Genomic DNA, 17,296 nt, shown 5'->3' on the forward strand with positions numbered 1-17,296 from the left:
AAGGTGAGGAGCAGCCGAGTGATTTCTCACTTTCACTGTAACAAAGTCAAACAGATTAGAAACACGGAAATAAACTCTTTTGTTTCCCCAGTAACCAGCGACCGTCTGTAGACCACCAGTATGAAGACCACCAGAGACTGAAAATCTAACAGAACATTTGACCTTGTCTTCACAGTTCCAAGTAGCCACGGCTGAATTGACTCACCGTTCCCTCTGTGGTCCGACAGCGGCTCCACCACGTTGGGGTGAGGATGAGTCTGTTCGGTCTCAGGGGCCGAGGGTTGCTGGTCTGAGGCCTCGCTGACCTCGGGTCTGGTTCCACTGTCTGCAGCTGGTTCTGAACCAGCGGCAGACTCCTCCTCTTCTGACCGGCTGTGGGAACCACTCTCATCCTCTGGACCGGTCGAAGCTTCTTCTGGAACGGTGGAAGCTTCTTCTGGAACGGTGGAAGCTTCTTCTGGAACGGTGGAAGCTTCTTCTGGAACGGTGGAAGCTTCTTCTGGAACGGTGGAAGCTTCTTCTGGAACGGTGGAAGGAAAGGTTGAAGCTACCTCCGCGTTCCGTCGTACTGCTGCTGGGATGCGATCGTTGGGTTTCAGCTGATGGTCGTGATGCTGCTGAGGAGTCACTGGGTCGACTGGGTCTGAGTGACTGGGAGCGGGGGGTGCAGCTTCTCTTCCTGGTCGGGACGTCCCCTGAGTGGACGCTGGCGCTGTGGGTTCAGCTGTTAACGGGAACATGTGACTGTAGTTTCCCAAGGATGGATGGAGGTTTTCACTCACCTGAGAAAACATGATGATGATGAGGATGTGATTTATCACCAAGTCAAAACTTCCAACCATGAGTAGCGCTGGAGTTGAGGGTTTGAGTCCCACTCCAGTCTGTGTGTTCACCCACCTCAGCGTCCGCCGCCTCCTCGGGCTGCCACAGCTGCTCGGCCGTCACGGCTGAGTGTTGATCATAATAATCATACAATGGATCAATGTTCACTGGTGATGGATGAAGATCGGGCTCCGGCTGCTCACCATTCAATCCGGAGTCAGTGAGGTCCACCGGTTCCAGAGCTGGTCCTGAGGTCTGGTCTCCCACCGGGAACCCGTCCTGTGGGTTGTAGATCGCTGGCGGCCCAAAGGCCTGGAAGCGGCCGTAGAAGCCGCGGTAGGGCGCGTCGGGCCAGGCGCCGATCAGCAGCACCACGTTCAGGGTGTTGGAGGTCGTGGTGTACTTGGCCTCACGCCAGCACTTCTGCAGGATCTTGTGGACCCCAAATCGGCCGAGGGGCTCGTCCACGTGGACCTGGTCCTGTTTGAGGTGGCAGACGTCGTCGGGGGTCAAGTCCTCCAAGTGGAGATGAATCCTCTTCCCAGGATGCACCTGGATGGTCCAGTTGCACCACAGAGACGGGTTGGAGCACAGGTAGTCCGGCGAGAAGAACTCACCGCTGTCGCTGCTCAGCAGCTGGTGGCAGCTCTGCAGGGCGAAGAAGGCGTCGCCATGACCTCGGTGTCCGTCTGAGAAGAGACGCAGCAACTTCAGAGAAACCACCTCGTGAGGTTCAGCTCATCAGTGCAGGTGTGTGAACAACACGTGACCACGGGAGCATTTCAACACGTTAGAAAAGAGTCAAAGTGTCGACTTTAAACTGATCAGGTTTTTAAGGTTATTCAAAGGAACTTGAGGAATGAAAATTACTAAATTCATTCTTCTCACAATTTCCATTAAAGGTTTAGTGTGTAGGATTTAGTGACATCTAGTGGTGGAACGTCATGTTATGTTATACCTTGTATTACTGTGTATATATATATATATGCATATTTATTTCATTCCTATTTATTCAATGTATTAACTTTTAATGTATCAACTTTTTATTGTACCCTCGGCACCATTGAAAATGAGGGTCTTATCCCTCAATGTGTCTTCCGAGGCTTAAATAAATATTCAATCAATCAATCAATGTTGCAGCGGAACACCCCCCACCTCACCAGCACCTGTGGTAGCTTCAGTTGTCATAGAAACACAGAAAGGTTTGTCCAGTTTGGACGACTGTTAGAAACATGGCTGCCTCGGTAGAACCTGCTCCTGATGTAAATAGAAAGTATTCAAATAGAAACGGCCCAAACTAGGGTAAAGGAAACTACAATTTAGAAAATATCAACAGGGATATTTTATATTAAATAGTTAATTTTCACCTATAACTTACACACTGGACATTAAAATATGTTTTTTATGTGTTTTTTTTAGAACCAGTTCTTTATTCCAGAGCCAGATCTCTCAGTTTCCCAGTAGGATTCGGATTCTCTCGCCCTGCTCGTGCACTCGCACTCAGATACAGTGAAAGTAATAATCAATCATTTCATCTTCACCTCAGTGCTCATTGTATTCAGAAGCAGAAGTGAGATTATCTTTATCTAACTGTTGCAGTAACCTGAGGTTCAGCTGCGTTTCCTCTGTGGTTTTTACCTGAAACAAACAGTAGAAACGCACATTGACCTTTAGATGAAATGACCCCGAGTCTCACCTGGAGGTTTGTTTTCTTCTTCTCTGTTCACCTGTAAGCAGAGCACACACAGAGGTTCAGAGTGCAGCCGGTACAGGGTGAGGAGCGGCTCGGCCTCGGGTCCCAGTTCAGGTCCCAGTTCAGGTCCCAGTTCAGGTCCCAGTTCAGGTCCCAGTTCAGGTCCCAGTCCAGGTCCCAGCTCACCTGTGCAGCGCCGCGGCTCCAGCTCACAGCCACAAGCAGCAGGAACGTGTGGAAGCTCATGTTTGGTTGTGTGTCAGTGAGACGGTGAAGGGAAGTGATGCTCTTCAGTCTCACTGTGGTTTCCTCTCAGCTCTCAGCAGCTGACTTTCATCAGCTCAGTGATTGACTGAACTCTGGCTGTTTGCATCGGACTCGTCCAGCAGAGGTCACTGTTGTGTTTTACAACGCTCCCAGCTCAACACTACAAGTTCATTTGTATTTCTGTCAAACATCTGATTTTAAAAAGTGTCTTCTTCCACTATCACATAAACTCTTAAATCTTTAATATCATTTTATTTACATGTGTCCAAATCAAAACAGATACATTCACATATATGTACAAAACCTGGAGAATTAGGAAAACAGAAGAGACACACAATAAATCCTAAAATGATATTACAACATACAAACTATTAAATATCTACAAATTGATTTGATTCTCTTTCTCCAGATCTAATTTACATGGTTCAGACAGAAACAATCAACTCAACCACATCTGAGTTGGTTGTGCATTTTTCCACCTTCCTTTCAGTAAAGAATCACTTCCAACCTCTATGTACATGTACAGCATGGCTTCATGAGACAACACATAGAATAATATCAATATATAGAAAAGAAATGAACAAGAGAAAAACACCAAAACAATCAATACTATAGTTTGTTGTTTGATTTTCATCAAAACATTATTTACACACAAAAGAAAAACAGGTGACAGAAAAAATAGCGTTTCTTCATTTTCACTCCCGTCTAAAAAACTGAGTCGAGTTTAATGTTCATTAGAAAACACGTCATTCGGGGGTCTGTCTTCAGGGGTCTGTCATCAGGGGTCTGTCTTCAGGGGTCTGTCTTCAGGGGTCTGTCATCAGGGGTCTGTCTTCAGGGGTCTGTCATCAGGGGTCTGTCTTGAAGTCCACTTGAAAATAGAAGCTAATAAATTATACCAATCTTTAAAACAGGTTTTATTTGGTTCTCAGGATCAAAATCACTTACGAAGTTGCATTTTTAAAACGTGATGACTTGGTCCACAGTGCAGACGCTGGTTGAAGGAGTTCACTGACACTCAGGCTCAGGTCCGACAATCCAGGACCAGATCTGCAGGATCTCCTGTGGCGTGCGGCTGTGGACCAGCATCAGGCTCCTGTAGACGCAGGGGTCGTCCCGCTGATCGTCCTCGATGTCAAACGTCTTGAAGTCAGAGTTTTTCTCAGGAGCCAGACCCAGTTTCCACAGACACATTCCCGTGTAGACGTCATCGATGGGATACAAGACCACCTGCTGGGATACGCTGTGGAGGCGAAGCGCTAAATCCCCAGAGTACACATACCCTCCCCCCCCCGCGTACGGCGGGTACTGCCCCACAAACACACTCTCGGGGATGAAGTACTTCAGCTTCCTGTCTCTCATTGGGCTGGCGTTACTGATGACGTTCCCTGTGAACAAATCCCTGGTCTTGTTCTCCGGCAGACCTTCCAGGAGGTCGAGGATTCGCACCGTGTTCACCAAGACGTCGTCGTCCCCCTTGAGGATGTACTGCGCCTGGGGACAGTTTTGTTTGAACCACTCCAGGAAGAGGATCTCCTTCAGGGTGAGGTTGAAGAAGGTGTCCCTGTAGTCCCACTGGAGCAGGTCCTGGTGGAGTTGCGCCTCGTAGCTCAGCATCGGCTGCAGGTCTGGGATGTGATCGGTTGTCACGGTGTTGCCGAGCAGAAACACGGTCGCCACTGTACGATTGGCTGAGACGCCGGCTCGTCCCCATGTTTCACGGATAGCCTGCCGGCGGTCGAAGTGTGGCGCCAGCGACTTGACGGCCAGCAGCAGGAAGGGGCTTCCATCGCAGACATGGGGCTGGTTAATCAGCATGGGGTACTTCCTGCGGCGCATGTGCAGAAGAAAGTCCTGGAATCTCTGCGGCAGGGCGTTGAAGTCCGAGATGTTAGCGGTGACTCTGTACTCCGAGTCCGAGGGGTCGAGCGGTCTGGTGTCATTTGACCTCTGCGGCAGCTCGGTGAGGTTGTAGATGAGGTCCAGGCGCCGCTGCTCCGTGTTCCAGAAGGATTCTCTCGCTTCCTGTTGGTGCCAGAACCTCTCGGTCGGGACGTGAACCCCTCGGGGGCCGCTCCTGTGGTGGCCCCGGTTCCACCACACGCTCATTAGGACGCAGACAAAGACGTTGAGCATCATCATCACGTAGAGAACCTGCGCTTTCCTGAAGGCCGAAGGCATGTTGGCCCCCCCACCACCCCTCTGCATCTAGACACAGGACGAGAGATTCGGACAATCAACAACAAACAGATCAGAATCCACAGCATCAGAGGAGAGGAACATTTGGAAACATGGAGGCATGGACATGTTCTGGATCTTCTCCTGCAGCCTCCTGGTGAAATGTGTGTAACATGTCAGAGTCCATGAGAGGAACCAGCAGGAACATGTGTGGAAGCTTCTCAGAGAGCGAGTGGACGTGTGGACGAGGTTTCTAACACGAGACGTGAAACTGAAGAAGATCTCAGGATGAAGAAGAGGAGCCGGACACGTAGAAGACAAAACACGAGGAGATTCCACGGCTGCTGTTTTTAAACGGTGCTTTGTAAATAAAGTTTATTTTTATAGTTTCCAACACATTTCATACCTGAGTGTTGACTGATCAGTGGAGTCGGGTGAAGGCCCAGAATGCACCTGGCTTCACAGGGACGAGCTCCAGGACGGTTGTTGTTGTTGTTGTTGTTTGTTGATTCATCTGTAATTAAACAAAATGACACTGAAACAGAAATAGTTTTGGGCTGAATCAATGCTGAAGACTTTAACGAGAGGTTTTTATTATATTATAATTAATCCATATTCATCATTCTGCAGTATTACTGTAACTATTATCTCATCTCACATGGGCGTGTCGGGATTTTTTTGTCCCGATGAGTAAATATTGTCTGAATTTATTTAGCATCTACATACGCCAGCATGGAGGAGACGTGTTATGACCACCAGCCACAAGGGGGCGATCAAGATGATTTGGCTTCACTCAAACGAGCTGTCGTGTCGTACACTTTTATTTACAATCATTAATTCGAACCCAGAACCTTCCTGCTGTGAGGTACCGATGCTAACCTCTGCACCACCGCGCCAGTGACACCCAGTGGACTTGTGTTTTGGGGGTTGTGTGTCCGTCCCACTCTTGTGTACACAATGTCCCAACAGCGTTCTGTGTTCTGTTTGTGTTGCCTCACGTTGTTTTCACATTTTGTTCCGAGGCCTGTTGCGTCTTTGAGGGAGTGGTGTCGGTGAACTGAGCTGTAAACCTGCTGACTGACGTGGACTTTACACACGGAAGCAGAACAACTCACAGGGAAGAGTTCACGTGATCGGATTTATCGCCTTATTTATTGAGTTGTTTTTACAGCTCAGGTGCGTCCACGTCTTCACCTGCAGAGCCGACGTTTATCTACAGCTCTCGAAGGGAATTTAAAGCAAAATAATCTGGAGATGATAAATGTGATGTCAACTTACTTAATGGATTTACCAAATAATAAAACAGATAAATTCAAAGTCAAATAACGGAACAATATAATATAAACTAAATATCAACACTTTCAGTTAGGTTGTTCCAGAGAAATGTTTGTTCTGACGAGTTTAAAGCTGATTTATTTGACCATTTATTAATCTGTTCATTATTTTAGTGTTAAAACTAGTTTGCTGCTGTTCTCGTCCAGGTCTCCAGGTTAATGTTATTCTTTATAATGTGATACACAACATTAAGCTCACAGATGATTCCATTCCAGCTGCTGTTGTGGAGGTTTGTGTTTTCTGTGCATTAACACAGAGATAAGTTGTCATCACTTTATTGTCCGACACAAACCTGTCAGACGAGTCCAGGCGGTGAAGTTCAGAGCGGATCAACGGCCTTCCTCATCCTTCGGGGGGTGGGGGTGGGGGGGCCTTCTGGTACCTGGAGGTTTTGGTTGCGGCCCTGGACGCCCGGTAATCCTCATTAAAATCTGTTATTATATGAAAAACTAACCCTGGACCCAGTGAAACCTGAGTGTGCGTCAATCATCAGCTCAGATATAAAGTCTCGTCCTCGCACACAAACTGACTCCTCCCCCCCGGAAGTGGTGTGTTGGATTCGCTCACCATCAATAACCAAACAGATAATAACTGCTTTGTTGTTAATGTTTGACCATTGACTCCAAACCCGGGTTCAACAAGATTATACAGATTTATATACAGGTGTATATTAAGGTTTACATTCAGTTTCATGGTTTATACATAAGGTTAGTTACAGATTTATATAGTTTACATATATGTCGAAATAGAGTTTATAAATTAGCATGTATATCATTTTAAATACAGATTTAATACTGTTTTAAATAATAGTTTAAAGTTGTATGGTTTATAGTTTTAAATGTAGTTTTGTTTACACAATTATATACAGGGTTGTATAAGCATATATACTGCATTAAATACAGGCTTGTTTACTTATATATATATAAGTTTGTATTCAGGGTCCACATTAGGGTTTACTTACAGTTCTATATTTAGTTTCATGGTTTATATATAAGGTTAGTTACAGATTGATATAGTTTACCCAGTTTTCATAAGTTTTTAATCACTTTTTTATATATGTCTAAATACAGTTTATAAATTGGCATGTTTATCATTTTAAATACAGATTTTATTAGATAAAATTATAGTTTTGAATGTAGTTTTGTTTACACAATTATATACAGGGTTTTACAAGCATATAGTATACTGCATTAATTACAGGCTTGTTTACTTATATAAGTTTGTATTCAGGGTCCACATTAGGGTTTACTTACAGTTCTTTATTTAGTCTATTTAAAGTTTTATATTCAGTTGTATGGTTATATATAAGGGCTTACATGCAGTTTTATATAAACGTTTATTTCCACCGGTGTTCGAAGCGGCGCAGAAGAACATGAGGGTCAGAACAAAGATGATCAACCATAAAGAACTTTATACATGCGTGTGTTCTGAGGTCATAACATGTGGATGTGAGGTCATGTGACGGGAACACGTCGTCTCCAGAGCTGATTCTGACATGAAGCAACAAACTTGGGATCATAGAGGGAATCAGTGAAAGCAGCTGCAGCTCAGACTGATGGAAGTGATGGATGTTTGACCTCTGACCCCTCCGGCTTCCCCCTCATCTCATCCTCTAACTCTGATTGGTCCCCGAGCAGCGGATCACTGCTGCCAATTTAGGAATTTAATTTAGAAATGAGACCAAACGAGATGAAACGTCATCAAACGATTTATCCCTGAATTAAATCTTTGGGTAGATTTGTTGGACTGTTGTTTTGATATTTATCTCTTAATCTCTGGTTGGTTTTTCTTTATGTAAAACAGGATTATGTAAAAACACTGGTGGTCTGGATCAGGGAAGACCTGTGGATCCAGATCGGGGGGGGAAAGATCTTTCTTTAAAATATATATTTTTTCTCCATTTTCACTTATTTCTGAGAGAATAGATCTGGATTAAAAACGAATAATAATAAATCTGTCTGATATCTGAGTGTGTGATTTGGTGCAGGGACTATTTTGCGGAGGTATGAGCTCTACTGAGATATTCTATTAATTATTCTTCAAGTTTAAAACCATGTCAAGAAAATTGACAATAAGTTTAAAGTAATTAAAAAAAAACAATTATGTTGAACATGTAGATTTATTCATTAATATTACATCAGACCATGTTTCAGAATTAATTATCATTAACGATGACATCTCTGTTCAAACAATAGAACTGCTCCAGCAGACACTTGAATTCAAACCTCATGTCATCAACCAGCAGGAGGACAAGCTGACAGTGAGCGCCCCCTGCTGGATCAGGACACAAAGACCTCAGGCACTGGATTCTACACAGGACATTTCAAATTTGAACGGGTTATGAAGGTCGAACACAAACCTCCTGCCCGTTTGAATTTCAGCAAAAAACTGACGCGACAATCAAATCCCATCGTCAGCTGGTGTGTGTTCATCTGGTCGTGGATTTCATTTTCCCGTTTCTTCTCTTTAGCGTTGACAGCTAGCATGGCACGTTAGTTAGGACGGCTCCTTTGAGTGAGTCCTGAGCACAAAGAACGTGATAGATGTCGTTTTGATGATCACGCCGACGCCAAGCGCCACGCCCACTGCCAAGCGCCACGCCCACTGCCTTAACGCAACACTGAGATGTGAGTCCCGTGTCAGCGTCGCTTTCCAGTTCCCGCTGGTGGTCGAGTTGTTGCTGATAAGAACCAATCAGGAACAGGGCTGGGCTTTAAATATATATGTAGTTGTTTAGTCGGCAGGGGCGAAAGCGGTATCAGATCCAACCGGACGAGAGAGAAAGAGAGAGCGAGAGAGAGAGAGAGAAAGAGAGAGAGTCCCACACCGTCTCACTCAGGTGTGCTGAACGATCCGGTCCACGCTCTCCTGAACGTCGGCCATCTTCTTCAGCATCTGGTTGACTCTGGCTTCATCAAACTCCAGACAAACAAACTCAGAGTCCTGAGAGAGGGAGGAGAGGGAAGATGTAAGAGCCATTATGCAGTATGTGTGTGTATAGTTAAATATTTATGTTGGTTTATAATTTCTTATATTATCCAGGTTTGTAGTTTAAGTTTTGTACAGTTGAGCACTGTTTGTGTTTTTTGCAACAGTTTCATGAAGCCGTAAGGCGGCTCTTGATATCAGGTGGGTGGTGAGCCAGCGGGGCTGGTTTAGTGACGCACAAGAAGATCGGTGAGTTTAAGGAGCCTGAAGGAGTCGACTCAAACTAGTTTTGACCGTGACTTTTATGTGAAACGTGCGTGAAATGTTGAGTGACATTAACGTGAAGATGACGGGAAAGTGATGGTTAATATCAGTGCTGAAAAGGAAAATAAAATACATCACTTCAAGATTTACCCGCCTCCTGTATTCGTGGAACAGTGGGTTATCACGCAGGGTCGGGCCTGGTTAGTATTTGGACACGAGTCAGCTGTAAGAAATACTCCCTCAGACAAAATCAAGTGGCCGTCATATTGGAACGGAGTGGAACGGCCACTACAGAAGACGTGTCACAGCAACACACAGAGAGAAACACCGAGAACACGTCCGACCCTCAGCAGCTTCTCTGCAGAACCACAACCCAGCCTGTACAAAATCTGAAAATAATTCCCCGTAAAGTGTTCCTAACATATCGTGTGCAGAAGGCAAAAAAAAAAATAACATCTAATAATTTATGGGGACTTGATTTTTGCCCCCCCGACGTGAGTAATACCTGAACAGCACTCACACACTCTCCCTCAGATGTGCATCTGGACAGTGAACACCAGACGAGAGGTCCTACTACTACTACTATTACTACTACTACTACTACTACTCTACTACTACTACTCTACTACCACTACTACTACTACTACTACCACTACTACTACTACGCTACTACTCTACTACTCTACTACTACTACTACTACTACTACTACTCTACCACTAGTACTCTACTACTACTACCACTACTACTACCACCACTACTACTCTACTACTACTTCTACTACCACTACTACTACCACCACTACTACTCTACTACTACTACCACTACTACTACTACCACCACTACTACTACCACTACTACTACTACTACCACTACTACTACTACTACAACTACTACTCTACTACTACTTCTACTACTACTACTACCACTACTTCTACCACTACTACTACCACCACTACTACTCTACTACTACTACTACAACTACTACTACCACCACTACCACCACTACTACTACCACCACTACTACTACCACTACTACTACTACTACTACTACTACTACTACCACCACTACTACTCTACTACTACTACTACTACTACTACTACTACTACTCTCACACCAATCCCACGCAGGCCTGGAGGAAAGATGAAGTCCATCTACAATATCTGATCTTAATCCTAAGTATTGAGGATAATGACCAGTAGAGTTGTGTTGCTACAGCTTTGTACAATGAAGTGCATGTTTTTGTTAGTTAATTGCATTTCTCCAATAGTCTGTTCATATGGCGTGGTTATTGCTCACCTGGTTTGATTTTTGAATCCTTGGGCCTATGTTGTAAAGCTTTTACAAAATAAAATATATTGACTCCTTCAGTATGTTGTTGTAATTTCTTGTTACCGTGATCACTCATATCCTCCGGCCCCTGACTTTGCCTCAGTTTCAAGAACCGGCCCCAGCTCCAAACTAATTGAAGAGCCCTGCTTTACAGTTTATGGATTTGTAAACAACAAAAGGTCGACAGTCGCACAATACTTACATTAGAATCTTTATCAGGTTTCTATTTGACTTGCAAACTGGGTGAAACCACGTTAGAACACTTTGTGTATGTTATGTTTTCAGTCAGGTTTTAGTCGCTTTGTAAGCCACTCTATTTGCTGCCGATGTTCTCCTGAGCAAGGCACTGCTGCATCAACATGCTGCAGCCAGCAGAGCACTGAGGTCTCACCTGTCCAGCTCGGCCCAGTTGCAGCTCCACCAGAGCCACCGGGCCGCTGTGGGCAGCGTCGGCCCGGCCGGCTGCAGCCTGGAGGTCCACTCTCCAGGAGAGGCCCCTGAGGCCGGGCTCCCAGCGGCTCTGAGCCAGTAAGCTCTCCCTCACGCGGACTCGCTGGCTCTTCCAGAAGCGAGAGAGGGCGGCGGCCTGTTCGGGGGTCACCCCCCCGCTGCCCTGCCTCCTGGTCTGAGCGGTGAGGAAGGCCTCCAGCTGGGCGTGGTCCATGTCAGCTGTGGCAATAGACTGAGAGATGAGGAGGAAGTTTATTATCAGACCAGCACAGATTCAATCCTCTTCAGTTTCCATGAACTGAGTCTGTTTTCATGTTCGTTTTGAATACGTGTAGATGTATAATATGTGTATGTAGAGTGTGAAGTGTGACTTGTTTATGTAGCATGTATCGTTTAGTGTGTAGCATGTAGTGTGTAGCACGTAGTGTCGTATGTAGCATGTGTGTAGCAGTACCTTCAGCAGGCCTCTCATCTTGTTGAATAGGACCCTGAACTCCTATATGTAGCATGTAGCATGTAGCATGTGGTATGTAGTGTGTATAATGCAGTGGTGGGAACTAACAAGGTACAAATACTTGTATTTAGTTAATGAGAGAACATTATACATATCTGCAATCATACATATCTGTCCAGTTCTATGTAACATGACAATAAATATTGTCAAAAAGTTTTGAATCGTACTGAATTCATTTGATTTGACAGACAAGTAGTGAGTACAGATGTTGATACAACTACCAAGCTACTTATATATCACACTAAATAGTTAGACATTATGATCTTCCAGACATTTTCTTAAAGACATTAACTCTAACTGGACCTCTTTAATATGAGTTGAATACACTTGCTCTAGTCCATTACTATTTGAACCTCAGCATCTGGGGTTCAAATAGTAATGGACTAGAGCAGGTGGATATTTTTATTTTTCAGTCAGTGGAAATAAAGCCTGAAGAGAACAACTTGGGGTTGTTTTGTGTCTGTATAGACAATAAAAAGAACTTTACATTTTTAATTTGGTACTTGTACTTTTACTTTTGATACTTAAGTACATTTAATATGAGCGACTTTAAGACTTTGACTCAAGTCATTTGCTTACAGGTGACTTTTACTTTTACCGGAGTCACTTTCAGGTAAGTTATCTGTACTTTTACTCAAGTGTGGCTTTCAAGTACTTTAGTGTGTAGTGTGTAGCATGTAGCGTGTAGTGTGTAGTGTGTAATGTGTAGCAGTATGTAGCATGTAGCCTGTGTGTAGCATGTAGCCTGTGTAGCATGTGTGTAGCATGTAGCCTGTGTGTAGCATGTAGCCTGTGTGTAGCATGTAGCCTGTGTGTAGCAGTACCTTCAGCAGGCCTCGCATCTTGTCGAACAGGAGTCTGAACTCCTGTGTGTAGCGTGAAGCATGTATACTGTAGTGTGTAGCATGTTGTGTGTAGTGTGTAACAGTATGTAGCATGTAGCCTGTGTGTAGCATGTAGCCTGTGTGTAGCATGTAGCATGTAGCAGTACCTTCAGCAGGCCTCGCATCTTGTCGAACAGGAGTCTGAACTCCTGTGTGTAGCCTGTGTGTAGCATGTATACTGTAGTGTGTAGTGTGTAGCATGTAGCCTGTGTGTAGCATGTAGCATGAAGCAGTACCTTCAGCAGGCCTCGCATCTTGTCGAACAGGAGTCTGAACTCCTGTGTGTAGCGTGTAGCATGTATACTGTAGTGTGTAGCATGTTGTGTGTAGTGTGTAACAGTATGTAGCATGTAGCCTGTGTGTAGCATGTAGTCTGTGTGTACCATGTAGCATGTAGCCTGTGTGTAGCATGTAGCATGTGTGTAGCATGTAGCATGTAGCCTGTGTGTAGCCTGTGTGTAGCATGTAGTCTGTGTGTAGCATGTAGCCTGTGTGTAGCATGTAGCATGTAGCCTGTGTGTAGCATGTAGTCTGTGTGTAGCATGTAGTCTGTGTGTAGCATGTAGCCTGTGTGTAGCATGTAGTCTGTGTGTACCATGTAGCATGTAGCCTGTGTGTAGCATGTGTGTAGCATGTAGCATGTAGCCTGTGTGTAGCCTGTGTGTAGCATGTAGTCTGTGTGTAGCATGTAGCATGTAGCCTGTGTGTAGCCTGTGTGTAGCATGTAGCATGTAGCCTGTGTGTAGCATGTAGCCTGTGTGTAGCATGTAGCATGTAGCCTGTGTGTAGCCTGTAGCATGTAGCCTGTAGCATGTAGCAGTACCTTCAGCAGGCCCCTCATCTTGTTGAACAGGAGTCTGAACTCCTGTGTGTAGCGTGTAGCATGTGTACTGTAGTGTGTAGCATGTTGTGTGTAGCATGTAGCCTGTGTGTAGCATGTAGCATGTAGCAGTACCTTCAGCAGGCCTCTCATCTTGTCGAACAGGACTCTGAACTGCTCCTCGGACAGATCTGGGAACAGTTCCCTCCTCAGCAGATCCTCCGTCATCTCTTCTTTCTCATGATAAACGTTCTGAGCGATTCCGCTCAACAAACCGCTGAGAGCCTTCGCTGCGTCCGCCATGTTTCAGCCCGGTCACATGACCCGCTCACATGACCCACACGGGCCAAGTCACGGGCGCGAACGGCACCCTGGGAGTTGTAGTTTCTCCGTATCACTGAACTTTAATGTTTTTTTCCACCGCGAGCAGTGAATGAAGTGGAACGAGGGCTGACGTCACTGAGAAGAGTTTGTTTCTTCATGTGAGAATGAATTACATAACCTGTAATCTGGTGAGTAGTTCACAACCAGAACAATCACATGATCCACACAGACAGAGCACCACCATGTGGCCAGAGGACGCTGCCATCTTATTATCTTATATACATACAGTTTATATAAATATATATATAAAGAGATATATCTACATACATGTACAGCTATAGATCCATAGTTATATATATTGTCGTGTTCTTTTATCCTAAATATGAGAAGAGCCGGTTTGGTTCAATCAAGTATTTATTAAGAAGCAATGAAAAGTAAACAGCATAGCTATGAGCACTCATGCCCAGGTTCGGTTTTGTGTCGGCTGACGCCTTGTGAGTCTTCAGTAAGCATGCGCAATCTAAAAAAAAAGTTATACATGAGAACAAGTGAAAGTACAGTGTATTGAATGTCACAGATTCAAAGTTCCTACAACAGGCATGATCAGACAGGTGCAAGATTGAACAGCTATGTGACGCACACATATTTTAACCAACTTCAAGATTCACACCAAGCAGCAAAGGTTACTAACAGTCACGATGTGAGGGCCACACATTCAGCCCAATCTGCTCCTCCCCCCATTAAAGCAGAGACAAGTAGAAACAGAACTTTTCTCTCTGAGATGTTTTTCTTCTCGTAACATCTGGTTTGTCTCAGAGGAAATGATCCATGTGTTTGACTCATAGACTGAATATAAAGACTGAAGATATAAAGCTTTGACTGGGATGTGCTGCTGTTATACTGCAGCGCCACCTGTGGGTCAAAAGTAGAAAAACCACCACCTGATGCACCTGATGCAGAAATGAAAACGTCCCATTTTCAACTCCAGAGTTTTGATCTTTTGTGTCAAAGACAAAACTCTGATTTTAAACTCAAAGTGATTTCAATGTGTTGAACTTTGTGTTGAACTAAATCAATTTGTGAGGTGAATCCAGGAACTTTAAGATCATAAACAAACATCTACACAGAATGTGGTTCTACACACATGGAGACATACTGATATGGGGTGCCGTTTGTCAAGCAGCTCACGCTGAAAATAACAGCAACATTTTGTCACATTTAGCTTCAAACCATGTTTAAAAAACTGGTGTGAATTTTTGAGAGTCACTTTTTTGCACATTTACAACAATATTTGTCAACTTGGAGATATTTTAAATATTTAAATCCAAATGTTAAATGTAACACTTAAATGTTAAATGTTAAATCTAAATGCTAAATCTAAATCTAAATGTTAAATCTAAATCTAAATGTTAAATTTAAATCTAAATGTTAAATATAAATATAAATGTTAAATTTAAATTTAAATATAAATGTTAAATATAAATGTTAAATTTAAATCTAATTGTTAAATTTAAATCTAAATGTTAAATCTGAATCTAAATATAAATGTTAAATCTAAATGTTAAATCTAAATATAAATGTTAAATCTAAATTTAAATCTAAATGTTTAATCTAAATGTTAAATTTAAATGTAAATGTTAAATTTAAACACACACACACACACACACACGTAAAATGTAGTGACATCTAGTGGTGAAGTGTCATGTTGCAGCTAACTTTAACTCTAACCCTTACCTTAACTTTAACTCTAACCCTTACCTTAACTTTAACTCTCACCCTTACCTTAACTTTAACTCTAACCCTTATCTTAACTTTAACTCTAAAGGCCAATTTATGCTTTTACGTCTTTTCTTAAACGGACAGATAAGACCGCCCTATCCGTCATGAAAAGCTCTCCGAGCGCCTCGGAGAGCTTTTCGTACACCTCTGATTTTTCTAACTGTCCGTCTTCATGTCGGAGAGCCCACGGACAGCTCTTGGCTGTGATTGGTCCGCGAACGACATCATTTCCCTACGACGTCATTTCCGGACCTCAAACTTCCTGTTTCCTTCCCTGTGTCACATCAAACACGAACACAACTATGATTCTACGATTAATGTGACGTGTGTGTTAAGCCAGCGGAGTTGTCCGGCTGACGGTGGCTCGTTAGAGCACTGAGGCCATGTGTGCACGGTCACATACGGTTATAACGAGCTTTCAAAACGGCGCTAGCAGGCTAGGCTAGCGGGCTAGGCTAGCCTCCATGCTAACTGCGGTGGTAACAGTGCAAGAACCCGCCGTCACGACTTTAATTCCACTTCTATCATGACACTGACACTACACGGAGCTAGGTCCGTGTAGCTTCTAGCTACATGTAGCATCAAGCAGATTCAAGCTGTGGAATCAGCAACACAGTTCGGAAACAAGACCGGGGAACCGCTGCGCTAAGAAACGATTACATCAGCATTTTGACCCGCTGGGTGTCACTTTATTTAGTTCTGTTAGTTGCCATGGTTCAGTGTGTGGGACGCAAGCTAACATGTAAACAGACACACGTGGACTTCTTCTTCCCAAATGGGGTAGGCTTCTCTGAGCTCGTCTTCCGTTGCGCCACCTATGGGTTTGGCGATGAATTTTTTCCGACGTACGGACTGTGTCGGAGAAGTAAAAATCAAAAAGACTCTTTACCCCCCGCTGAGACCTCTCCGAGAAACTGACACGTAGTAGTATATAAGAGCCTTTAGTGTTTTAGTTAGTTGCTAATGGTTAATTTAGTGTATAAAACCTGTGAAGTAATATGCAACTTTCTTTTGTAGATGACTGTGGCTGTTTGTCCCTTATATGTTACAGAATAAAGTTCAACTGCTTCTATTAAGCCCGATTCGAGTGAAATACATAGAAATAGCAGCAGAGCAAAACAGAGACGTCACATGTGCGTCTCCACTCAGGCCTTTAATCCACCCACTGTAATAAGTATGAGGTCTAGATCTCATCAGTGTAGATCAGCAATACATAAATCTGAAATCTCGCCTAGGGCTCCAACATTGCCAGGGCCGGCCCTGCTCCAGAGCTTTCATAGACCTGGTCCTGTCCCTCGTGACCTTGAGAGTGTACTGTAGGCACAGATGCTTCATTTGACCCTTTCCTATATCCCACCACAGCTGTAATGAGGTGGAGTCAGATCTAGTTTTTGAATAGTTGTTCCAAAACAAACTGAAAGCATTTTTGAAAACATTGTCTGAAAGCAGGGCTACATTGAAATGCCAGTAACTACTGCTGCATAGGGATGGGACTTTACAGGAGTTTTCAAGTTCGACTATTAATAACGTTATTGAACAAAAACAGCTTTATTAAGGTAGTCAAGTTTAGTTTTCACAGCGCATTATGCCATCCGACGAGTTTTAACAGGTAGCGATGGCAACGCATCACTGCCTGGCTACAGCAAAGGTCTTTCGAAAAATGAATAAATAATAATAACATTGGAAAATAATTATACCAACGACTTC

At 43.9% G+C, this 17,296-nt stretch overlaps 2 protein-coding genes across 5 annotated transcripts; both read right to left on the bottom strand.

Moving 5' to 3' along the window:
* Positions 1 to 3,687: 3,687 nt before the first annotated feature.
* On the bottom strand, positions 3,688 to 5,419 carry LOC132995885 (N-acetyllactosaminide beta-1,3-N-acetylglucosaminyltransferase 2-like). Its single transcript, XM_061066123.1, has 2 exons — positions 5,367 to 5,419; positions 3,688 to 4,990 (listed from the first exon to the last, which is right to left on the bottom strand). Exon 2 carries the CDS (start codon positions 4,988 to 4,990, stop codon positions 3,791 to 3,793), a length of 1,200 nt encoding a protein of 399 aa, XP_060922106.1. The 5' UTR covers positions 5,367 to 5,419; the 3' UTR covers positions 3,688 to 3,790.
* A 2,976-nt stretch (positions 5,420 to 8,395) lies between these two features.
* On the bottom strand, positions 8,396 to 13,812 carry commd1 (copper metabolism (Murr1) domain containing 1). 4 transcript variants are annotated; one of them, XM_061066307.1, is made up of 3 exons: positions 13,622 to 13,812; positions 11,210 to 11,500; positions 8,396 to 9,238 (listed from the first exon to the last, which is right to left on the bottom strand). In XM_061066307.1, exons 1-3 carry the CDS (start codon positions 13,787 to 13,789, stop codon positions 9,131 to 9,133), a joined length of 567 nt encoding a protein of 188 aa, XP_060922290.1. In that variant the 5' UTR covers positions 13,790 to 13,812; the 3' UTR covers positions 8,396 to 9,130. The 4 variants fall into 4 exon arrangements, with proteins under 4 accessions (XP_060922290.1, XP_060922298.1, XP_060922315.1 ...); XM_061066315.1 differs by lacking the exon at positions 13,622 to 13,812 and adding an exon at positions 13,490 to 13,524; XM_061066332.1 differs by lacking the exon at positions 13,622 to 13,812 and adding an exon at positions 12,607 to 12,644.
* Between the last annotated feature and the right edge of the window lie 3,484 nt (positions 13,813 to 17,296).

The sequence above is a fragment of the Limanda limanda genome, chromosome 2 (genome assembly GCF_963576545.1).
Source record: "Limanda limanda chromosome 2, fLimLim1.1, whole genome shotgun sequence".
NCBI lineage: Eukaryota > Metazoa > Chordata > Actinopteri > Pleuronectiformes > Pleuronectidae > Limanda > Limanda limanda.